General features: G+C 43.8%; 1 protein-coding gene across 5 annotated transcripts in view; it reads right to left on the bottom strand.

The window, feature by feature from the left end:
• MMD (monocyte to macrophage differentiation associated) overlaps positions 1 to 23,896 on the bottom strand; it is a 75,325-nt gene that overhangs the window by 25,574 nt on the left and 25,855 nt on the right. Inside the window, exon 2 of one of the 5 annotated variants that reach the window (XM_072990930.2) lies at positions 12,588 to 12,713. The exons of 1 other annotated variant lie outside the window; for it this stretch is intronic. In XM_072990930.2, the coding sequence (XP_072847031.2) occupies positions 12,588 to 12,713 (126 nt within the window). Of the gene's footprint in view, positions 1 to 1,498; positions 1,688 to 1,722; positions 1,903 to 5,437; positions 5,820 to 12,587; positions 12,714 to 23,896 lie in introns of those variants that run through there. 3 more of the 5 variants (XM_020783918.3, XM_072990932.2, XM_020783927.3) reach the window with 3 other exon arrangements.

Genomic DNA, 23,896 nt, shown 5'->3' on the forward strand with positions numbered 1-23,896 from the left:
GACAGCTGGCACAATCAGTTAAGTGATTTCTGGTTTGGGCTGCAAACCGCAAATATGATTCTGGCCTATAAAAGAACAGAATTTCCTGAAGCTGTCCCCAAAAAGTAAATCCAGTTGGCCCAAGCATTAAGATATGCTCAATAGTCTCTCCGCTGCTGCATTAATTGAGTGACAGTCATTGTGTGGCACAGACTTCAAGAGAACAAATGGCTTTATCCATCAGCCCACTGACCAATATTGCTGTTTCACAGTTTTCCCTGGAAGTAAGTAAAACCTGAAGGCACCCAAAGGAGACTGGAGTGGCTATGATGACTGAATGAGCAAACACTAATATTCCATTTGGATACCACCTTCCTACCAGGAGGCCCACCTGGAATCTTTCTCCTTATGTATTCAAATGAAACTTTAAATCAATAAGCACACATGAACCAATGTTTGCTGTTTTTTTAAAGGGTCACCTCCAGGGCTAGGGCAGTTTAACATTATCTTTCTTAAACCAGCTTTCAGATTTTGTTGTGTGTTCTAAACAAAATATATTCGTATTTTTAAATAAGATTCTGAGCTGAAGCACAAATGTCATCTCTCCCCACCTCCTGTCTTGCCAGATCATAAATTCCAGGTAGAGACTGGAAAAAGCAGCAGGTTTTTCTTAGCTTGACACCCAAGTCATGTCATTAAAGCCATACAGCTGGCTTTCTAAGTGCATCCTAAGTGCATTACTACACATAGATCAAGTCCATTTTGAGTGTGAAGTGACCATTGTGATGCTTTAGTCCCAGACTCCAATTGGAAGTATTCCATTCATAAAACCTCCCAGCAGGAATCACAGCTGTATTTTGCAAGTCTGTTCCACAGACATAGGATACTGGCTCCACAAATGTGGATACTAGAAGAACCTGAATTTTGAGACAATGTTTCTGGTTCTAGCCAAAACTGTTCTGATTCACAAAACACAGGATGTACTGTATTTAAAAAGAAAGAAAGAAGCAGAAGCAGTAGCCAGAATAACAGTGTTGCAACATTCATTTGCCTCCTTACTTGAATTCCTATTTTAACTCTGCATCTCTCTACACTGCAATCAGCAAATTAGGCAATCCAGATTCACATCTGCTGAAAGAAAGAAAAAAAGGAAGGCCAAAGGCAAAAGAAAGCCTGTCCTTCAGCATGTCTGATGTGCAAAAACAGACTAGGCATGCTATTATTGCAGCAGTGGGCTGTGTAAAGAACAGCCCTACTTTTCTCCCAATTAAATTATTCCAGCATTTCTCACAACCTAGTGCTTCAGTTTTTCTTTGAGGATTAAATCAGAGATGTCTCTCTCTCTCTCCCTCTCCCTTTCTCTTTCACAAGCACATAAATGTATTCTACTTAAGATACTGATCCCTTTATACTAGGTTCACAAACAGATGTATTAGCATCCGATTCCTCAACAAACACATTTTAGCCCAAAAAAAGAGATGAGAGATCCTCTTGCAATCCCTCTTAGAAGATTTCTTACTTTCTTTCTACTTTCTTCATCTGTTCCTCTTTCTCCGCTGTTCCGATGTGAGAATAGCCCAAAGCAAAGAGCTGAGTCCTTCCCTCTTGCAGAGGCAGTCATTCAGAAAAAGAGGCAGGGGAAGAAAGGCTGAAAATTCCTCTCCCAGTCAAAGGGAAAAGAGCAGCTTAGTCCAAACAAGACAAATATGACAAGCACTACTGGATAGATGAACTTTAACCTACTTCCAGAAGAGGAAAAGCTGCTTCCCTCACAGTGACTTGTTTCCTTTTTAAACACAAAGTGGTATAACAACCTCCTCTCTGTACAAAGTTGAGCAGATGCCCACCTACTTTTCTCAGCAGCCAAGAGAGACCAGAAAGAAAGAGAAAGAGGTAGACAGGAGGAAGGGAAGGAGGGACAGTGAGAGAAAGGAGAGGAACTTTGTGGTTGTATGCCTGCATAGTTTCAAGCGTCTGTCCAATTGCAGGTACTATCAGATGTCCACATTCTCTGTAAATCTCAGTATCTCAGCTATCACAAAGAACGGCATTGAAGAAGGTACAGAATAACCCAGAATTGGGGGAAAGTACAGGCACATACATGATAGGTGCAGACAAGTTAGAATGGGAGGAGACATGGTCTTGTTTTGAACAATTCAAGCAGGACCTAGTTGCTCTCTAGCTTAATTAGATCCATTGAAAAGAGTCATCTTGTGCAACAGGTTTATACCCCAAGGGTCTTAACTCTGCATTATGCTGTTTACAGAGTCACACCTGAAGATCTACTTACTTACTTACACCCACCCTTCTCCTTGAGAAGGACCCAAGGTGGCTTACAACAATGAAAGACAATATTTGAAGTTGGTGAAAAAATGAGTATACAAGTGGTTAACATCAATAACAATATTTATAGCTAAGTACAATGAGTAAAGAGGCATTATACATCATTCAAAGACAGTATTAGAGCTAAGAACAAGTATACAAATTTTTTTACAAAAATGCCACTCTGAGAAATGGAAAATGTAGAAAAGGAAAACACAAATAGTACTAAAAATCCAATCAAAGCAGTAATGCATAACAATCCATCTTTAAAAAAAAACACAAACAGGTAGCTAGTTACTGAGGGAAGGATTGCCTGAAGAGAAAGGTCTTTGCCTGCTTGAGGAAGGACAGTAAAGATGGGGCCAGCCTGGCCTCCTGTGGGCAGGAGTTCCAGAATCTGGGAGCAGCCACAGAGAAGGCCCTCTCCCCCTCAGAATCAGCTGTGAAGGTGGCAGAACAAGAGAAAGGTCTCCCTTGACTATTTTAACACCCAAGCCAGTTCATATTCTCTGAGATAGCTTGCACCCAGGCCACTTACGACTTTATAGGTTAGAACCAGCACTTTATATAGGTTAAAACCAGCCTAGAAGCTGATCATCAGCCAGGGGAGCTGCTGTAACAGCAGGGTTATGTGATTCCTCTAACCAGCCCCAGTCAGCAATACGGCTTCTGCATTTTTGACCTGCTGAAGTTCCCTGACTCTATCCATCAGCAGTCCCATATTACAGTAATCCAGCTGGGAAGTAACTAGGGCATGTGTCACAGCAGCCAAATCAGGTATTTCAAGAAACAAATGTGCTAATATACTAATTTTAATTGTTCAAATGCACTCCTGGCCATCAACGAGACCTGGGCATCCAGGGTCAGCAATGAATCTAGGAGCACCCACAAGCTGTGTACCTGATTTTTCAATGGAAGTGTAATCCCATCCAGTACTGCCTGCATTCCTATTCCTTGATCTGCCTTTCAACTGACCAGGAGCACATCTGTCTTATCTGGATTAAGTTGCAATTTATTCACCCTCATCCAATCCATTACTGCACCAAACACTGATCTAGAGCTGAAGCAGCTTCTTTGGATTTAGATGGCAAGGAGAGGTAGAGGTGGGTATTGTCCACATAATGGTGACACCGGACCTCAAAACTCCGGATGATCTCTCCCAGTGGTTTCATGTAGATGTTGAATAACATTGGAGACACAACAGAACCCTGAGGGACCCCACAGGCCAGTGGTCAGGGTTTTGAACATGAATCCCCCAGCATCGCCTTCTGAGTTCTCTCCTCCAGAAAGGACTGAAGCCACCATAAAAAAGTGTCCCCAAGTCCAATTCCAGAGGTAAGGGTCAGGAGGATACTGTGGCTGATAGTATCAAACGCCACTGAAAGGGCCAACAAAGCAACAGGGACACAGATCTCCTATCCAGTTCCTGATGCAGATCATCTACCAAAGCTGTCTCTGTCCCATAACCAGGCCTGAAGCCAGATTAATAGATCTAGATAATCTGTCTCATCTAAAAAGCTCAGGAGCTGAGAGGCCACAACCCACACTAGTAAAAAGCAAAAAGCAAAGCCACAGTGCTTATATACTGCCCTTCAAGCACTCTTTGGGCGGTTTTATAAGTTAATTATGCAGGCTACACATTGCCCCCGCCCCTCAGTCAGGTGGGTAATCATTTTACTGACCTGGGTAGAAGGCCGAGTCAACCCTGGGTTGTAAGCGCAGTTTTGGCTGCGCCACCAGGCTCTCTAGTACCTTCCCTAAGAATGAGATATTAGCTACCAGTTGGTAATTATTCAATATTGTGGGGTCCAAAGAGGGCTTTTTAACAGTGGACTTACTATGAATGGAGCAATGAAAGAATGTCCACACATTTCCCTTTGTTTTCTAGAAGGGAGCATACAGATACCTACTTAATCTGCAAAAGAAAATCAACTTTTTAAAAAATCCATTTTTATTATGCATTCATCCATTCACTGTATCAAGTGCAATTGTGCATTCTCAGAAGGCTGCACTTTATCAACAGATGCCAGCGACAAACTGAAATTTAGTGATAAAAACAACGATGCCATAACCTGGAATAAGTTCCACCAGGTGAAGCTGAACTAAAATAACTTCCCACTTACAAGCCTGGCTCCACAGTCCAGTAAAACACACGCCTCTTTCCTATATGTAAAAGTCATAGACTACACAACTCTCTGTCCTTTCTCTCTCACGCAATAGTCCAAGACGTATGCCTGTGCTCAGGCAGACATGCATATGGAACTGTTTTTAAACAGTTAATAATACTGTGGGAAGAAACCCAGAATGTGATAAATGGAGGCCATCTGATTTTCTAGGGCAATCTGTATGAAGTGAAGAGCTCTTTAAAGATCTACTGGGAACTGCCAAGGCTCCTCTCTTTCTAGCTCTCCTGGGCTTTTCCAAAGAGGCTACTCACAAAATATAAAAAATCAGGACACAACAGGTTGCATGCACTCATTGACTTCAACCGCAGGAAACCTAGACAACAAGCGACATCTATGCTACTCGATCTGCTGCCATTTATTAACCCAGAAAAGCTGCTGCCACTGGATACTGCTTTCATAGTCATGAACCAGGTTTCCCTTTCTTTCACAAACGCATTTCGCCTTTCCTTTAAGAATACTGTACTGTATCCGCCTTCTAAATTAGGGTTCCACTTAATCCAACATTTCCCAGGAAACTTTATTATTATAAATACGAAGAGCTGTTACTGAGAGATAAAAAGTAACCCGCTATTTTTAGCCACCCTGATTCCGTAGCTCTTGGCTCTGACATGCATACATTCATTGAAAGGTGCAGCGAGCGAGCAAGAAAGAAACCAAAACTCCACTTTTTAAAATCGCTGGTGAACACCACCGACTGATGGACTTGCACGGTCCAGAAAGGAGCCCATCTGGGCCAGTTATTCGCTGATCTCCATACGCGCGGCATGCTCCCGAAAGGATAGCCGGGTTGGGACCCTTGAGCTGAATGAAGGGGTGCGTGGATTTGCCCAGGTTCAGACAAAAAAGGGGGGGCTCCACCGAAAAGGGCTGCCCGGAATCCTCATCCCTCCACCCACCTCCTTCCCCCACTGTCCCCGGCCCCGCAAAGGCGACGGCGAAGGCCGGCTCACCTCCGGAACTTCTCCTGGAGCCGCCGCATGGGGGTCCACTCCGCCCGCCTGGTCGAGAGCCGGGGGTCGGCACGGGGGACTCCGGGCGGCTCCTGAGGCGGAGAGGGCCGGAGTCCGGGCCCTCATTGGCTTGCCAGCCCCGAGCGGAGGTAGCGAGAGAGACGGCGGCGAGGCGAAGCCAGGCCGGGGGTTGCCTCGTCTTTTTCTTCCCACCCACCGACCCTCCCGAGTTGCGTCGCCGCCCTGCGTGTCTGCGCCCTCGGGGGGGGGGGGCAAGGAGGAGCGTCAAGCCGGCGGCGGGCTCTAGGTCGGGGGCTCTGGCTTGGACCGCTAGCGGCGCCAGCTCTGGGGCTCAAAGCCCGCCCGGCCTGGGCTCCGGCCCGCCCCCGAAGTGTCAGTCGATGCCGGGGCTGGGAGGGGAAATCCCGCCTCTCTTCTGAGGGCTCCGAAGAGGAGGAGGGAGGAGGAAGGAAACGGCGGGAGAACAATGGGTGGCAAAGAGTCGGGTGCTTTCGGGCGGGAAGGCGGCGGCTGGAAAAGCGGGCGACGTCGAAATGCATCCGTTCCCTAATTTTTTTGGGGGGGAGGGAGGAGGGCAGAAAAAAGCCGCCGCTGCTGCTGCTTGCAGCCTAAAAAACTTCCCACTCCATAACGTGCGGTGAGGGGTGGGGGGAGAGGATGAGTCATGGCGGTGACGCGCCCTTCTCCTGGCGGGGGAATTTGCCTCAGAGGGGAAAGGAGGGGGCGTTTATCAGGTTTGTGAGGGAGAGTCGGTGCCACCCCCCACCTCCCGCCCCATCCCTTCAGAGGTGGAAAGAGAGCCGCTCTTGGGGGGGCAGCGTGGCGTGGCCGCCCCTCTCTGCTGCTGCAAGAATGGAGAGGCAACAGGGACGGGGGGCGCCTGCGAAGACGGTGCTCGCGGGGCTGCATAGAAGTGGGGGCCAGCGGATTAAAAAAAGCCACAGGTCTGCTTAGTTCAGCGTCCTATTTCCACGGTGGGCAATCGTGGACAAGCCGGGGGCTGTTGGACGGAACCCCTCTACAACCCTAGCTTGCGATGCAGGATGATGGGCCTTGAAGTCCAGTAAGACCGGAACTGCCCCCCTTGTCTTATCCTTCACGAACCTGTTTCATCCCCTTTCAAAGCCATCCAGTTTATAAATACGTAGTTCGTAAGCCTTTTCCTGTTGCCTTCAACTTTTCTTAGCCTTAATTGTCTTCTCCAGAGAACCTTGCCTTCTCAGGATGTGGCCAAAGTATGATAGCCCCAGTTTAGGGGAGATGGGAACAGGACTGGAGAAATCCCAAACCAGAATTAAGATTGCGGAAGAAATATCAACAACCCCCGATATGCAGATGATACCACTCTGATGGCAGAAAGTGAGGAGGAATTAAAGAACCTCTTAATGAGGATGAAAGAGGAGAGCACAAAAAAAATGGTCTGAACCTCAAGATTAAAAAAAAAATAACCCCAAGACCAGGGCCACTGGTCCTATCACCTCCTGGGAAATAGAAGGGGAAGAGATGGAGGCATTGACAGATTTTATTTTCTTGGACTCCCTGATCACTGCAGATGGTGACAGCAGCCATGAAATTAAAATAGGCCTGCTTCTAGGGAGGAAAGTGATGACAAACCTAGACAGCATCTTAAGAAGCAGAGACATCACCTTGCCAACAAAGGTCCGTTACTTTTCTAAGTCTTAATTATGTTTTCCAGAAAACCTTGCCTTCTCAGGATGTGGCCAAAATATGAGCCCCATTTAAGGGGAGATGGGAACTGAGATGCTGTCGGACTACTTCCTTGGCAGCTAACATCTCCATTAGTATGCTGGGAAAGAAAGGAACAGAGGCTGTGTGATGATGTCTCTATATCTATGACCTTATATCTTATGCATTGCCCTGATGCCTTTTAGTTTTCTGGGAGAGAGAAAAGGAAGCCGGCTGGCACATTCTGGGCTCCATCCCCTGATGAGGCAGGGACTCCCAAGCTGTTGTCCCTGGTGTGCTGGCCCAAGGCAGGAAGACGGTTCTACTGCCCTCCAAAGATGTGACTCCTATAAGCGATCCCTAATCTCATTTCTGGGATTTTTGGTTCCTCACCCCTTTTTGCCAAGAGACGTTCTGACACCAGCATGGAAGAATTCATCCTATGGACCTAAGTCCTAGAAAGTTTAAGTAAATTCTGTTCTCTTTCAGAACAAAGAGGAACAGAATCAGGCAGCATGAGTGCCCCATTCAGAAAAGCTTTCTGAATCTAATTTTTCTTGTTAGATGTGAACCACTGGGGAACTTGTCTGAAGTGTGTAATAAAAATGTCATAAATATGACACAATAAAATGTTTTTAAAAATATTCTATTTTTATTTCTTTAAACGGTGAGTTGGATCCAACAATGCAAAATAATAAAGAGTTTGGGTCTTGCTAATCTTAAAATAAATTTCCAAGTACAATTTCTCTTTTCCCCAGACAGATTTCTTTTCCATATGGGGCACATCTTGAAACAAGCTACTTTGTGGGACAAACTGTGCGCTTGCTTTTGAAACCAAGCAAAAAAAAATGTCCTTTTAAAGAAAGGAAGAACCACAGTGTGCTGGCAAGCAGATGGAATTTCCATCATATGACAAGGACAGAGGAAAATAACACTTCCTGCTGAGATCCTTGTGTGAATCAGTCTTAAAAATGAAAAAGCAGCATTTAAAACATAAATTTCAGTGGGATCAAAAGAACTAACAAAGAGGGGACAAAGTATTGTAATCTATGAGCTAAAACCACTCTATATTAAATGCATAGTTAGCATGCAGGTAAGTTTCTTTTTCTCCCCCACGCCCGGAAGTATGCACATTAGCTTCCACTATAAGATCAGGACCCTCCATGTCACCTCAGCCCCCTTGCAAATTCACCTCCTACACTATAGGGGCTAGAAACAGAAAAAAATTAACATCATAGCTGTTGCCAGTAGAGTGATTCTTGCATTGATGGGGTAAACCATATTTAGGGGAGGAAATCATTATGAGAGACAGAATTCCCTGTCTCCCTTAATCCACATAGCTGGCTGGATAGCTCAGTGAGTTAGGTATTTGGTTGTGGAGCTAGAGGTTGAAAGTTGGATTTTCCACTATTCCTCTAGGGAGAAGAGCCTATGTGGCCCTGGGAGAGCTGCACATTCCCAGGGTGGCCCCAGAAGAAGGAAATGATAAAGCACTTCTGAGTATTCTCTGACAATCCTGAAAAGGATCACCATAAGTCAGAATTCACTTGATGGTACATGATGATGTTGATGATCATTGCCCACATGTGGTGGTCCTATTGCTAATGGAGAAGGGTCTGCTGTAAGTGAAAGATAAAAGGAGGCTTAGCCTCAAAGCCCAAACTAGACCATCTAGTTAGGACATCACATTTTGAACTTCAGCTTCTTTTTGTTTTGCGATTGGCTGTCAGGAGATGAAACCTGGCTCCTTTGCAAGTCTGATTATGCTTTGAAGGGAAAACCTTGAAGGGTAATAGCAAGAAATACAAATTTCCTTAATGTATCATTTGACCTCAACATAAACTGTAATTTAGTCCTCCAAAATGTTTTTGCAAGGACAGGAAGAATTTCCCAAATTGAACTACAACAACAACAAAAAATGGTTCTAAAAATGATAACAAAATAGGAAGGGAGAAGATTTACAAAGAGAGAATGGTAAAATAGCCACCACTGTCAACCTGAATTGTGGATAACAATATTCAAGATGCCACAAAACCATGAGTCAGAGTTACATCTTTCAATATAAGTCCAAACTTTATACTGTATATAGTCACCCCAGAGAATTTAGATGGATTTAAGCCAGCTGGCTTCATCTCTCTAAAGTCATGGTTCCTCTTGGCCAGGACTGCCTGCCTAATTCAACTCCTCTTGTGCTTGTACAGGAGTGTGGCTCTGCGTGGCACCAGCAAGTGAAGCTTTGCAAACTGAGGGCTGAATCAAACATTACATATCTCTGAATTTTCCTAAGATTTAAGTCTGTATCTAAAAATATAGTAGGCAGATAATGCAAATGTGTTTTGGGAACCCACGAATCATGATGGTGCAGATCCATTTAAAAAAGAGAGCCAGGATTGGCTTTCTAAGGGAGAATATTAGACACTAGAAAGTCAGGGAGCTTTTGCACCAAATTGTAACCTGCACATCTAGGTCGACCTTGATCTGTCCTGACCACTTCTTGCATGATAAGATGAAGCTCTGTTGTAGCACCCTTGCTCTACTACAGTGGCTGCCACTAAGGAAGGACAAGGAAACTAGGAGCATAGTGTTGCTATTACACAGCAAGTTTCACCACATGGCTTCGGGTGCAAGAGGAGGTGGGGATGCTTCTTGAAACTGAAGCATTCACTAGACCAGTGGTTCTCCACCTTGGGTCTTCAGATGTTCTTCGACTAAGACTCCCAGAGGCCTTCACCATTAGCTGTGCTGGTCAGGATTTCTGGGAGTTGCAGTCCAAGAACATCCAGGGACCAAAGATTGGGAACCACTGCACTAGACCAACCACCCGCACCTTCGCCAGCTGTACTACAGATCATACCCTTGTACAGTACTCATATAGTAGCCCAGAGCTTTGTCTTGATGACTTCTTTGCTGATTCAAGACCCCAGTGGGGCAAGTTTTATTTTATTTTTGGTTGCCATATTCTGCTTTTCTGCAAGAACTGGGCCCCACAGTTGTTTATAATTTAAACCCGCAATGCATTCAGGATGTACAGAGCAGTTTATGGCACTGTTTTGCAATCTTGGCTATTGATACCATATTCCAGATTCTAGACAGTGGTCAGAATCCTGTTACTTCTGTAAGCTGGTGAAAGCATAAATTGCCACTGACAAATTGCTGATTGCTATTATGTGCACACTTGTATTCCTCACTGAATGCCAAGTCACATAACTCAGCACATAACAAGGAATGCAAGCACTGTTTTCTCAATTAGCAGCAATTCACCAGTGCAGTTTATTGGTATGTGAAAGTAATAGGATTCCGGTCTTTATAAAGCAGGCAGAAAGCTTATAGAAATAAAATGAAAGATTAAATTAAATGGATAAAATTTATAACCTCTGTGAATAGGGTCAAATAATTTACCATTGGAATGATTAATTCTGTTTGTGTGGATATATGCTTTTCTAGACCTTTAAGTATTTAGAATATGACAAATGATAGAAATATATGTTTAGATATATTAAAATATATGTTTGCTTAAAAATATAAGTCTGCTGTTTCCATTGTGAGCCTAAAATAAATTTCTGTACTTCTAAGAATTATATAACAGGCAAAAATAGAATATCTTGTCTTTTCTCATATCATATCTCCTTACAGTACTGGGAAAGAGAGTCTGTTGAATTTCTGTCTGTACATCTTTGTTACTAGGTTATGAATGTGGCCATCCAGCATCTGATGAGTATTCCCATATATGATTCATAAGGATTGTGGCCAAGTAACCCATTCCTTCTGTTTATTTTATATATATTCTTTATTTTGTCTCCACATGTCAGTCTCCCCAAGGGTTTATGGCAGCATATTTTGCAGGAATGAGGAACCTCTGGCCTTAACAAAGTTGTGGGTTTTGATTCCTAATGGTCTCAGCCAGCCTGGCCAATGATGCATGTGTCAAATAAGATCTGGAAAACTCCAGGTTCTCTACATTTGATCTATGGGATTATCTAAATTTTCTTCATGACTGCCCTGTGAGGTAGGACAGGCTGGAAGATAAGGGCTATCTTGCCCAAGCCCACACCCAGTACCATAGTATACATCCCTTCCTTCCAAGCCTCTGTTGACAGAGTGTGGAAATTATTGGCTTAAAAACCTCTAATTATGCAGAGCATAAAAGTTCAGAGAAGGGACGTGGTGGCGCAGAAGGGACGTGGTCGCGCTGTGGGCTAAACCGCAGAAGCCTGTGCTGCAGGGTCAGAAGACCAAGCAGTCGTAAGATCGAATCCACGTGACGGAGTGAGCTCCTGTCGCCTGTCCCAGCTCCTGCCAACCTAGCGGTTCGAAAGCATGCAAATGCAAGTAGATCAATAGGGACCACCTCGGTGGGAAGGTAAACAGCGTTCCGTGTCTAAATCACACTGGCCATGTGATCACGGAAAGATTGTCTTCGGACAAAACGCTGGCTCTATGGCTTGAAGAGCGGGATGAGCGCCGCCCCCTAGAGTCGGACACGACTGGACAAAAATTGTCAAGGGAAACCTTTACCTTTACCTTTATAAAAGTTCAGGGACCTACAGAGCAGAATCTGCTTCAAATCTCCTATCAGTGGACCACCCTTTATGGATTAATTCTCCTTAGCTGGTACTTATTGTCTCAGTAAGTTGCTCAGAGACACAGGACAGAGAAAGAATAAAAAGGTTCCATTTTACTCTCAGTTCCTCACAGAAACAAAAAAGCAGCATTCAGTAGCAAAATAATGGTTACATGAATAGAGCTTAGCTGAGTAACGAGCTTCATGACTGACTCACTACATGACTTGCTGACTGTCTGCATAGCTCTAACTGTCCACAGACTGTCAACTACATTGCTAACTGACAGAACACTCCTAACTGGGGGGGGGGGGAGGCAGGAAAAGAACTTTTGGGTAGAGCGGCATGCTTCTCTCCAAAATCTGAGGCAGAGAGGGAACAATTGGTTGCTACTGGGCTGACTGACATTCGCCCCAGTCTAGAAAGATCCCTCCCAGCCAAAACCTCTTACAAACAGCATGGGAAGGTTGCTAAAGCCCAGCAGTTTCGGCCTCTAAACAAACAAACAAACAAACAAAAAAAACAAAAAAACACTTTCCTTGGATCTGTTGTCAGTGACCACAGTACATGAAATCTTCTAAGACCAAGGCTTTAAACGTTGTCCAGTGAAATCTGCTCCAGTGATTTTTGCTTACAATGTTTCCATAAAGGCAGGGATCCTACTCAGGCAGAAGAACACGTTCAGCTTTGGAACCAAACAGCAGGAAATACAGGAAAGCTGCCAACAATGTTTGATACCACAGCAAATGTGATGGGGTTGCTCATTGCACTGAACCCAGGATGTAACAGCTGTGCCAGATGCAGATGTGTCTGCTTAAGGCAGGATGCTGCTTAAGGATGCTACTGGAAGATGCTCCCCTTGACTGGTATTCCACCATACTCACTTTTCTGGGTCTTCTGCTTTCACAGGCAGGTTCTTGTTGGCCAGAGATTTCCGTATTTTGCCTCTGGAGTTATCTCCCATTTTCCAGAAGAAAAAGCACGGTTGCAATACTTGTGGAAGAGTCCTTCTGAAGTGACAGAAGGAGTGCAGTTAGTTAGGGATGCCTCCCTTGACCTGGTGTAGAGCGTGTTGCATGAACTTATTCAGTCCTGTCGGAAAATAAGAATGCAAACACAGCCGAGGTACTTTGCATGCCTAAAAACGGGTCCGCCTACTATATGGATATGGAGTAAGAGAGGAGAATGTGCTCATGCGACTGGTTGGGCAAGTAGTAACTTTTTAAACATTCCAGATCATTAAAGGAACACACCTTTTACCTTGCAGATGAGGTTGGAGGTGATGTGTGCTGCCTAACCTTTACTTTTCCATGCTAAACAGTCATGCTTGTGGGAGTATCCAAATTATCTCTCTCATCCATAATTTGCCAAAGCTGAGTCCTTCAGTATTTGGCTCCTTCCATGGACAAGTGCATGCCATATATGTGTATTCCTGTGTAGATGGAGCCTACTTTCATGACATTTTAAAGAATCACGAGAGTCTGCTAATTTGTTTAACATATTCTTATGCTAAGAGAGTGTGTTGGCTTTTCAACACTTGATAGTATTGTTGGTTCATGTTGGTTTTACTTTCACAAGAGGGCATTTGACAAGAGGGCATGGCATTTTGAAAGAGACAAGGGGACTTCCCTCCTTAGCCTATGCACACTTTGTTTTAAATCCCAGAAGACAGCTAGGAATTCCCATCCATCTACCTCAACTGACCTGGCAGTGAAGCTGTGGATTCTCTCCCTTCCAGTTCAGCCATCTGCCTCTTCTGTCATCACCACTGCTGGGACAACTGTTGTAGCACCAGCCAGTCAGGATGCCACACTAGCAGCTGGCCTGTTTTCCTCTGGAGACTTGAATTCAGACCCCATCCAGGTAAATCCCTTCTCTTTGCTAAGCCATGTATTTCCACCAGTTTTCCTGGGAGCAGCTGACATCTGCCTGCTTCCCACAAACTCTTCTGGTAGCAGAAATCCCATTTGGTAGCAGTGGTGTAGCTACATAACTCTAGATGTTATCTGTTTATAAGTTACATTTGCACCCACTTTTGCTCTCATGAGCTTTGCACATTATCCTCACAACAGCCCTGTGAGGTAGGTCAGGCGGAGAGACCATGACCAGTGAAAGGTTATCCAGGAAATTTCCTGTCTGAGTGGGGATTTGAACCCAGTGCTCTCGAGTTCTATGGGCTGCAGTTAATTAGAAGGAGGCACCAGTCTATACTGTATGGTGCTAAGACATAGCAATGCGGACATATGTCATTGCCTTTGTGTCATCAGCATCTATTATTCCAGTTCTTACTCACATCTATGTACATACCTCCCTGTAAGACGTGTGGCAAAAAAAAAAAGTACAGTATGTCAAGTTTAGCAGCTTTGGAGGCAAGGCCCCATTTAAAGGAGGGTGTAAAACTGGTAAGAAACAGTCATTCCAGCCACTGCCTGGGAAAGATAGCATTTCTCGACTTGTTCTCCATGGTCTGGAGGATATGGTGGATGTCTCAGTCATTTGTCCACAAGATTGTTCTCCTGGTGAACAGAACTGAAGGGAAGAGATCAAGGAGGCAGCCAAGGAGAGGGAGGAGGACATAAGCAGGTAGACAGAGGTGAGGATCAGAAGAGCACAGCAGGAAATGGAGCAGAGAAACAGAAAGGTGAAGAGAGCTGGGAAGAGATGCTAGGTTTGCACACCCACTTGCTTACAACTGCTTTCCATATACATTTCCAGTTCTGGCTGGGCATCTTTTTAGTCCATCATAACATGCATTAACATTCAAGTCAGTGTCCAATGACTAATCAAAGCAAGCTCAACCGATAAGTCATTTCCTAAACATCTCTCTTCCTCTTCTGCTTTGCCCTCTAGCAAACATCTATGGCCAGTAAATCAAATTCTGCTACTTGCTGAGTTCCTTTTCTAAAAAGCTTGGGTGTACTTTCATGATTTATATTTTTGCTTGAAGATACATCAGTATGTATGTTCCCTGTGTCTGAGAATGGCCCAGATAGGCGGGATACAAATAAAATAAAATAAAATAAAATAAAATAAAATAAAATAAAATAAAATAAACAAACAAACAAACAAACAAACAAACAAACAAACAAACAAATAAATAAATAAATAAATAAATAAATAAATAAATAAATAAATAAATAAATAAATAAATAAATAAATAAATGATTAGAGGACACATCAATCAGGACGTTGAGGATGTACTTTAAGGTTGTTGTTGTTGTTATTGTTTAAGAACAGAAAACATACAGAAACACTTGATTTTACCCAGAAACTGTCAAGATTATCTGGTATTGAGTGTTGGTGACTACAACTTGGCCTATGAATACTGAATTGAATAACCACTTTAGAAAGTGGTGTTAAACAAACAAAAAACGTTTAGGTAAGGAAATCCATTTAGGCACATGGATAAGGAAGGCTAAATGTAGAGAAGATCATAGTGGTGGTTTCCATACATGCACATCAGGCCGTCGTTTCTTCAGAAAGAAAAAGCAATAAGAAGGACATGATCCTAGAGAAAAAAGGCTAAAGAGTACCAATCCACATAGAGACATAGAAAAAAAAAAACAAGAGGGGAAAACACCAGGGCTTTCTGTCTCTCTGTTGGGCCCCCATTGGTTCACTTCGCTTGGTGCTCTATTACAACAGAAACAACGTTTGTTTCTATGTAATGATTAAACTGTATAATGACACTGTCCTTGCAAAGTGGGAGACAAGTGTGGTGGAGGATAGCTATCAGGAGGACAGGATCAGGCTGCCGACATTATGGCCTGGGGAGCCTATTTGTCAAGGAGCAACAACCTGTCCATGCTGTGTCAGGAAAATTGTGAAAATGGCTAATTTCTCTCTGAAATACATTTATAGTTGTTGAAAAAAGAATTAACAAGTGGTTAACATTCTGATACTGTCTATGAACAAAACGGTATCTCTGTTTAGCATCTGTCACCGATAAGAAGGAATTTGGGGCTGACATCACCAGGTACCTGCTCTAGGCCCACATCCCTAAATGGGGCTGACTACCTGCCACTGCTGGTGGTTCACCTGTCTTCTCCTATAGCGGTGTTTTCCAGCTGGAGGTTACAAAGCATTTTCTGGAGGTGGGTGGGGTTGCAGATCACCTTTCTATGTGTTGTAGCCTTGTTAAATAATTTCTTTCTTGACCTTTTGGAGTGTGTGCGTATGTATGAGAAACAGGCCTTTTGGGGAAGAAAGAAGCCCTGTCTACATTCTGAGAAGAGATGACTTTATCCCATTACAAATGCCTTTTAATGCAAACATGGCAGGTCTGCTGGTTTCCAGGGTACTTGGCTGTTATCAAAGTGGGTCATGTCTAGAGATGAACATGACGTGATTTGGCCTGGTTTGCCAAAATTCATAGACGCTACAATGCCCTGTGCCCACCAGCCGACTGGCTACCCCACTCACAAGCTAGCGCATGCCAACTGAGATGTCCTCCTGTGGCATCTGTCCAGTTTGGGCAGGAACCCGGGCTTCCCTTCCTCACCTCCTCTGCCAGCTGACCATTCAATAGCAGTGCAGTGAGGATTCTCATCTCGCCTCCTCATATGAATGGTTGGCTGCTGATGGAGGTGGGGAAGGGAAGCCTGGGACAAGCTGGCCAGCTTGTGAGTGGGGCAGCTGGCTGGGGGGTGGGCAGAGGGAATGTGTGGCATCTGTGGTACCATGCCAATGAATTGTTATGAACTGGGTCAAATCGCTATGTGCCCATCTCTAGTCATGACTTGAAAAAGGTTGGGAACCACTGTCCTAGAGTAATGGTTCTCAGTCTTGGGTGCCCAGTTGTTCTTGGACTAAAACTTCCCAAAGCTACCACCACTAGATGTGCTGATCAGGATTTCTGGGAGTGTAGTCCAAGGTAAAGGGAACCCAAGGTAAAAAAACCACTGCCCTATAGAGTGAAAAGTAACAGAAACAATGAGAAGCAGGCAAGACAAGGCCCTAAGGACTTGTGGTCAAGTGAACAGGAAGCAGCAGTAGCGGTAAGGAGGAGATGGACCTGGTTCACACTGAAGACATCTTGCCCAAGACCCTAAAACCCAGATCATTAATGAGTATTATATGGCTCTTAACAACAGCAGCAGCAATTGCACCTTGCACTTTTTTGAGGGTGAGCGAGTTAATTACCATCTCCCAGCACATTGATAACAGGGAAGTAAATTATTGCCACATCCTGCTGCAACTGCAATGACAAAAAAACAAAACAAAACAAAAAAACACAAGCAAACAATACTGCACAAGGCGAACTGTGACCGAGAAGCTGAACCAGGCAGACAAAAGGCACAGAAAGGGGAAAACAAAAGGAGACTCATCTGATTTTTGACACCACAGAGTGTGTGATGGCAGGCTGTCAGCATAATTTCATGTGGTTGCTGCTAGTACTGGAGTCCGATTTTTCAGTGTGATATGGGATATGGGATTAACTTCTTGCCTGGTAGCATAGATGTGTCCTGCTTGTCTTGTGCCAGGCACAGCCAGGCTTAAAACAGGAGGCTTGCACTTTGGTCCCTGGCACTCTGCATGGCCCAGTGGGTGATCAGATGGAGGAGAAAGGAAGACAGTGCCAGCCAGAACATTCAGATGGCACCCCATGGTCCTCCTGGCCTGCAAAGGCGATTGGCCCTCAGGTGATACTAGAGGGCTCATCAGATGTCACTGGCTGATACAAAGCTTCTCTCTCTCTTTGGAGAAGCTTTGTATCAAGTTCTTGGTTTTGGAAATGTCCTTGAAGGAGATTGTGACACTAGATCTTAGCCTACCTCCCCACTGCTTCTTGACCGGCTACCCATGTACAGGGTGCTGTGGAGACAAAACAAAGTACTCTCTGTGCACGGTCACAGCCAGAGGTGACTTGACTTCTTCAGGCTCATGCCTAGTCAAACGAAAAGGTGTGGTTTTATCCATATTCAAAAGAATTAATGTGAAGTGCCCATCTCTGGTCTTACCTTACAAGGTGGCCTTGGGCAACCCACTACCTCTCAGCCTCAGCCCCTGTAAGCAGGGTTAATAATACCAAATTATTACATCCTGAGGGTGAAAGACTACCTTAACAATATTTGAAAAATCCCTTTTAATGATTCTGTTGCCCTGGTCTACAGATGCAGAGGAATGTGATGAGATTCATAGAATCACAAAACCACCAAGTTAGAAGAGCCCTATAAGATGATGGAGTAAGGTGGATAAAAAGGGCTGTACTTTTTCAATTTATCACTATTCTATATTTAGCTATTGAGCAAACTAAACAACCATCCAACCGATCAACTTTAGGAAGAACTCTTTCTTTGCTGTGCTGATTTTCTCATTGCAGGGAAGGCAATATAGAAGAGCACTCACTGAAAAGATTAATCCAGTTTGTATTCAGAAACGATCCATTCTGCCATCCCAGTAGATGGACACTCACTCCTACCTTACTTGGCTGTGCACATATATAAGCTAGGCCTTAAGAGTATGCACAGAGGGCTCAACAGAGTGTTTTGACTCAACACTCTCAAATACTATAAAAATGTGAACATATTTGGACACTATGGTGGTAATACATATGACTGTTTACAACAATTTTTTTCTAGTACAGCAGGATGACCTCAAATATTAGAGATTTTTGCAAATATATACATGGAATGCAGCATGTGTCCAACAGAGCTGCAACTGGCAGTTTTGACACCTGGGGCAAGCAGTAAAAAAAAAAAAAAACAACGCTCTCCCAAATTTACTTTGTAATTCATCATGTGAAAATCACACACATATACACCCCTATTTTCTGAGGAGGAGGCTATGCCTTCACCATAGTAGCTGGGGAAGAAGTCCATTCTTTTAATTTTGTATACTGGTGCAAAGCCCCGGTTGCATCACCTTAGCCATGTTCCTGGTATTCTACAACTGCCTTGGCCACCTCATCCCCCATGGTTGTTTGGCCACAGCCACACACTTCTCTGCCTGTTCTTTTTCTGCCAAGGCCAAACTGCTAAAAGGCCAAACTGCTTCCCTCTCATGACAATCAGCAGTTTCAGGAGATATAGGTTTTCATCAGGACCACAGTGTTCGGGGAAGAGGCATGCTCTCCTGGCATGCCACAGACCATATCCTGATATCCACCCCCACTGCCTACAGTCATTACAGACAGACAGACAGACAGACAGACAGACAGACAGGCAGGCAGGCAGGCAGGCAGGCAGGCAGGCAGGCAGGCAGGCAGGCAGGCAGGCAGGCAGGCAGATAGATAGATAGATAGATAGATAGATAGATAGATAGATAGATAGATAGATAGATAGATAGATAGATAGATAGATAGATAGATAGATAGATAGATAGATAGATAGATAGATAGATAGATAGATAGATAGATAAGAACACTCAAGGTTGGGAACCACTGCATTGATGCATTTAAATAAGGGCAGGCAACTCTAGGTTATTCAGATGTTATTGGATCACAACTCCCACCAGCACTGGCCAACACAGAGAAAGGATTACGGGAGTGTAAGCAAACAATATCTGAAGGGTCATGGGCGCCTAACCCGTAATGTTATGTATACTTTGACCCTTAGCCATAGGTTTTCTGTGAGAGTTCCATCAATTGTCTTCCATAATGTTCTCTCCCCCTCCCCCCCCCCAGGCCCATCTTATCCTCATTTCTACACAATTACATTTTCCATGCTCCCAGAGATTAAGAAAACTGTCTTTTTAAAACATCCCTGTGAACACACCAGCCAGCATGGCCACTGACCATGTTGGTTAGAGTTACCCTGGGGTTTATAGTCTGAAATGGGAACTCCCCCTGCCCCTGGTTACTTGGGCACTTATTATTGCTACTAACCTTGAGTTCTCTGATAAGTGGGAAAAGAAAATAATCACATGAAGAGCATGGTGTACTTGTTTTAAGATAGAAGCAAACAGAAAAACTTGCCCAGCAGGTTGGAAATGGACAAAACTTGCATTTCTGCTTAGAGAAAGGTTATGGAACAAACCTCTTCAGTGAAGAGTGTTGCTGTGTTTCTAGCTGCCATTCACTTGGGGTCAACCCAGCACAACACAGTGAACATCAAAATGCCCTTCAAAGTCATGCTAACTAAGGATGAAGTGTGTATTGCTTCCCTCCAGGCATTTAAACCCTTCAAAGATAACATGCCTGAGAAATGGAACATGCCTATGAAAGCCCTGTGTAACCACAAGCTAATCTGTAAGATGCCAAAGGAGGCCGGTCCATGATAGAACAACATGCAGTTTTGTTGCTAAAAAGGTAAAGGTACCCCTTGACATTTTAGTCCAGTCGTGTCCGACTCTGGGGGGTGGTGCTCATCCCGTTTTTCAAGCCGTAGAGCTAGCGCTTGTCCAAAGACAAGTTTCCACTGTCACTTGGCCAGCGTGACTAGGGAGCGTTGTTTTACCTTCCCACTGAGGTGGTACCTATTTATCTACTCACATTTACATGCTTTCGAACTGCTAGGTTGGCAAGGAGCTGGGACAAAGCAACAGGAGCTCACTCCGTCGTGTGGATTCGATCTTATGACTGCTGGTCTTCTGACCCTGCAGCACAGGCTTCTGCTTTTTAGCCCACAGCACCACCACGTCCCTGTTTTGCTGCTAATAATATACTAACTTTATCATTTAGTCTGGGCCTAACTATTGTTTTGGAGAGGAATGAATGAGGAGGGGAAGAGATGGGAAACAGGTATGTCAGCTGTAATCTGAACACATGATTTCTGCTTGGAAATGTTACTATTTCTTTCCTTCTTTCTTTCAGCTACAAGTCTCAGAATCTCCCGCCAAGCACACACTGGGGACCTGTAGCCCGACCCATATTTTCCCCCTGCTCTGAATGAGCAGACAAATCCATTCCTGTAGCAGCTATAATGATACCAGGCGGAGGGGAGTCTACCTTGCACCTAGTCAGCCTCTAAATAGACCAGGGACAGAACTTAGAGATTTGAAGGACTGAACTTTGGCAAGCCCTCCTCCAGCATTCAAAATATGCAATGTGGAGGGAGGGCGGGGGGGGGCTGGCCTTGGTTTAAATCTCCCTTATTCTTGCCACAGGGAAGAAATTGTCCTGGCACATGAGATATCAAGTACACGGCTGCGGAAAGCCGATCAGCCATGAGTTCTGTGTCTAACAGTCCTTTGTAACAGCTCCTAAAATGGAAACAAAGTCAAATACATTATTGATGGGGCCTTGCCCGAGCGTACAGATATAGTGACACACATCCAGTCCTTCTCAGTTGTTCCCAATAAAAGAGGCCATAGCTGAGAACAAGGAAGGATCCCATGGGATGAAAACTCTTACATCATAGAGGCTGAATCACTTATCTTTGAGTCAGAATGTTCTTTTTAAGAAGGATGCAAGGGAAAGAATCATAAAAGCCATGAAGGTGATATCCTCAATTAAATCTTTCCACTCCCAGAGTCCCACTTTGCTTCAGTTCAGAGCAGCCTCACTGTTCTATTATTCATTCCTTTAACAGGAAGTTTCCAAGTTCTGCTTAGTCTAGATCAGTGGTGCGTCAGGATCGGGCTGTGCATATTTGCGGTCTTAAAGCTGTAGTTGTTGTAAACCCTGTTTCACGCAGAACTTGGGAAAGTCGTCTTCCTTGCCTCTGTGGATTGCCATGCCTCTGGGTGCCTCTATTCCCAACCCCAGCTCCTGTTTTGAGGTGAAGCAGCGGAGAATGTACAACCTGTTTGGGGACCCCTGTGTCTATTGAGAAGAGGATAGACCATTTGGCCTACGCTGCCTGAGGTGGAATGATATCTCTCAAGCTAATGCCAACCGACAGTGCAACATTTGGTCAGGATGAATTGTGGCCTGTCCTGTTTCTTCTCCTAGTCCTTCATGTCCTGTGGTGTCTGACCTGAAGAAGGGTCCTGCTGGACATGAAGGCTTGCCTGTGTTCAATAAAAATGTATCTCTTGTTTTTGGAATTAGTGTAAGGACCACATAGCTTGTTTAGGACCTCGATACTCGGCGGAACGCCTACTCCCACCAAGATCTACCCGTGTCACCCGCGCGAGTCAGGAGGTGAGGCTAAGGAGCCTAATGCCGAGGGAGGCTCGGAGGGAGAAGACAAGAAATTGGGCCTTCTCGGCGGTGGCTCCTCGCCTCTGGAATAATTTACCCCCTGATATTCGCGCGGCTCCCTCGCTGGGTATTTTCAAAAACCAACTAAAAACACTGATGTTTCAGCAGGCCTTCCCCTCAATCAACTCCTGATCTTTCCTTCCTCTCCTTTCCCCTTGTGTCTGTTCTGGTTGTTGAAAGTTGAAAGCTTTTCCTTATGCGATATTTTTTATTTACATTGTGGTATTTTTGGTTGTAAGCTGCCTAGAGTGGTCCTAACCGACTAGATAGGCGGGATATAAATCGAATGAATGAATGAATGAATGAATGAATGAATGAATGAATGAATGAATGAATGAATGAATAAATAAATAAATAAATAAATAAATAAATAAATAAATAAATAAATAAATAGTCTTTCTCTTTTCCTTTTCCTTTTCTAATGGAGACCGACAGCATGATGGGGCAGGCAGGGCATGCTTCAATGTGAGAAGAGGCCTTTCAGGAAATGTGGGCTGGTTGTTGATGCCAATAGACTCCTCTATAACGTAGTAGAAAAGAGACAATATGGCAATTAGCAATGACCCCCCAGATCCTCCAAGAGATCCTTAGACCTCAGGGTGTTTTCAGCTAACTCACTGTGCCTTAGCGCTCTTTCTTCCTTTCTCATTCTCTCTCACACACCTCATGCTTTGTGAAGAAATACATCTTATTCAAGGCTTACTAGTTTTCTCCATCAACACAGTTTTTCAGATACTGAGAGATCTATTATTTATCCCTGAGAAATTTCAATAATTCAGGACTAACTTATCTTCTGCCCAAGCAAAGAATGGAAGGTCCAGAAGTACAGCAATACTTACTTGTTCTTAAGGATTATGTGCTTCAAAACATGTTGTTGTTATTGTGAAATTTTAATTCTTTGATTGATATCTGTATTGATTACTGTGTTATCTTTTTCTATAGATTTACTCATAAGTAAAAGACAATATATAAATATTTTGACTAGACAATGTATATGCGTGCACATACACACACACACAAATACATTATACTAGGAAGAAATTTGCATAGAATTAGCTGTGAATTGCTTCTGAGTGAACACAACTGAAATCTCCGGAATCAATGCAATTGTTTCTCACCACTTGGTTTTTAGCTGACCCAGCCAGGATACAACAACCCCAGTCAGTAATTGGCGTTCGCAGCATTCAGTTGCCAAACCCATTTGCTTTGCACTATTCTTAGACTCAAGTTACAACGTTCTGACTGAGTCCTAGGATTAGAAAGGAACTAGATGAGAATTCTTCCAACCTGATGCCTTTTAGGTGCATGGGACAACATATCTCATAATTGGCAATGCTGGCTAGGAATGATGGAATTTGCATTCCAGGATAACCAGAAGGCAGCAAGTTGGAAAATGTTGAGCTAGGAATTCATGGAGCACCTTTACAGATATGTCCACAGATATATAAACCTTGAGGCCACATGGTTAAAAAGTGCAGCTATGCATGTATGAAGCTGGCATGCATATGGAAACACATCCTTACTACACTGAACAATTGAGATTTGAAGCTTTTACCATATGTGGTGGACTTGTAGAGTAGCGAAACAGTGTTGGATAGCAGTATATACTCTGTTACAAAAAATAATCCTTTGTAATGTTCCACTAACCCCAGAATTGTTTTTACTGAGCATTATACCAAATAATATAGATAAGACAAAGAACTACCTAGTTTTATATATATAGTCACTGCAGCCAGAATTCTTTATGCTATGAACTGGAAGAAATCAGAGATACAGAAACAAGAGGAACTCATTGAGAAGATATGGGAAGCAGCAGAAATGGATATTCTATCAGAAGTGTTGAAAAACTGTCCAATACATACATACATATAAACTTTATTGTTTCTGGCCATAGACCTTTACAATATTGTGACTTCTGTAGCATATAAAGTCCAAATAAAAGAGGTAATTACCTTAAAACCATTAAAACCAATAAATCCAATAAAACCCGGTCTAAAAATATTGTCATAATATAAAACGTCAATCCACTGTATTCAGCATTTATGTGGCATTATGATCCCTGACAAAACGAAGCCTCAGCTTCTTAGCTGCTAGACTTTCCAATACAAA

This window comes from Pogona vitticeps, chromosome 2, assembly GCF_051106095.1.
Source record: "Pogona vitticeps strain Pit_001003342236 chromosome 2, PviZW2.1, whole genome shotgun sequence".
Lineage (NCBI taxonomy): Eukaryota > Metazoa > Chordata > Lepidosauria > Squamata > Agamidae > Pogona > Pogona vitticeps.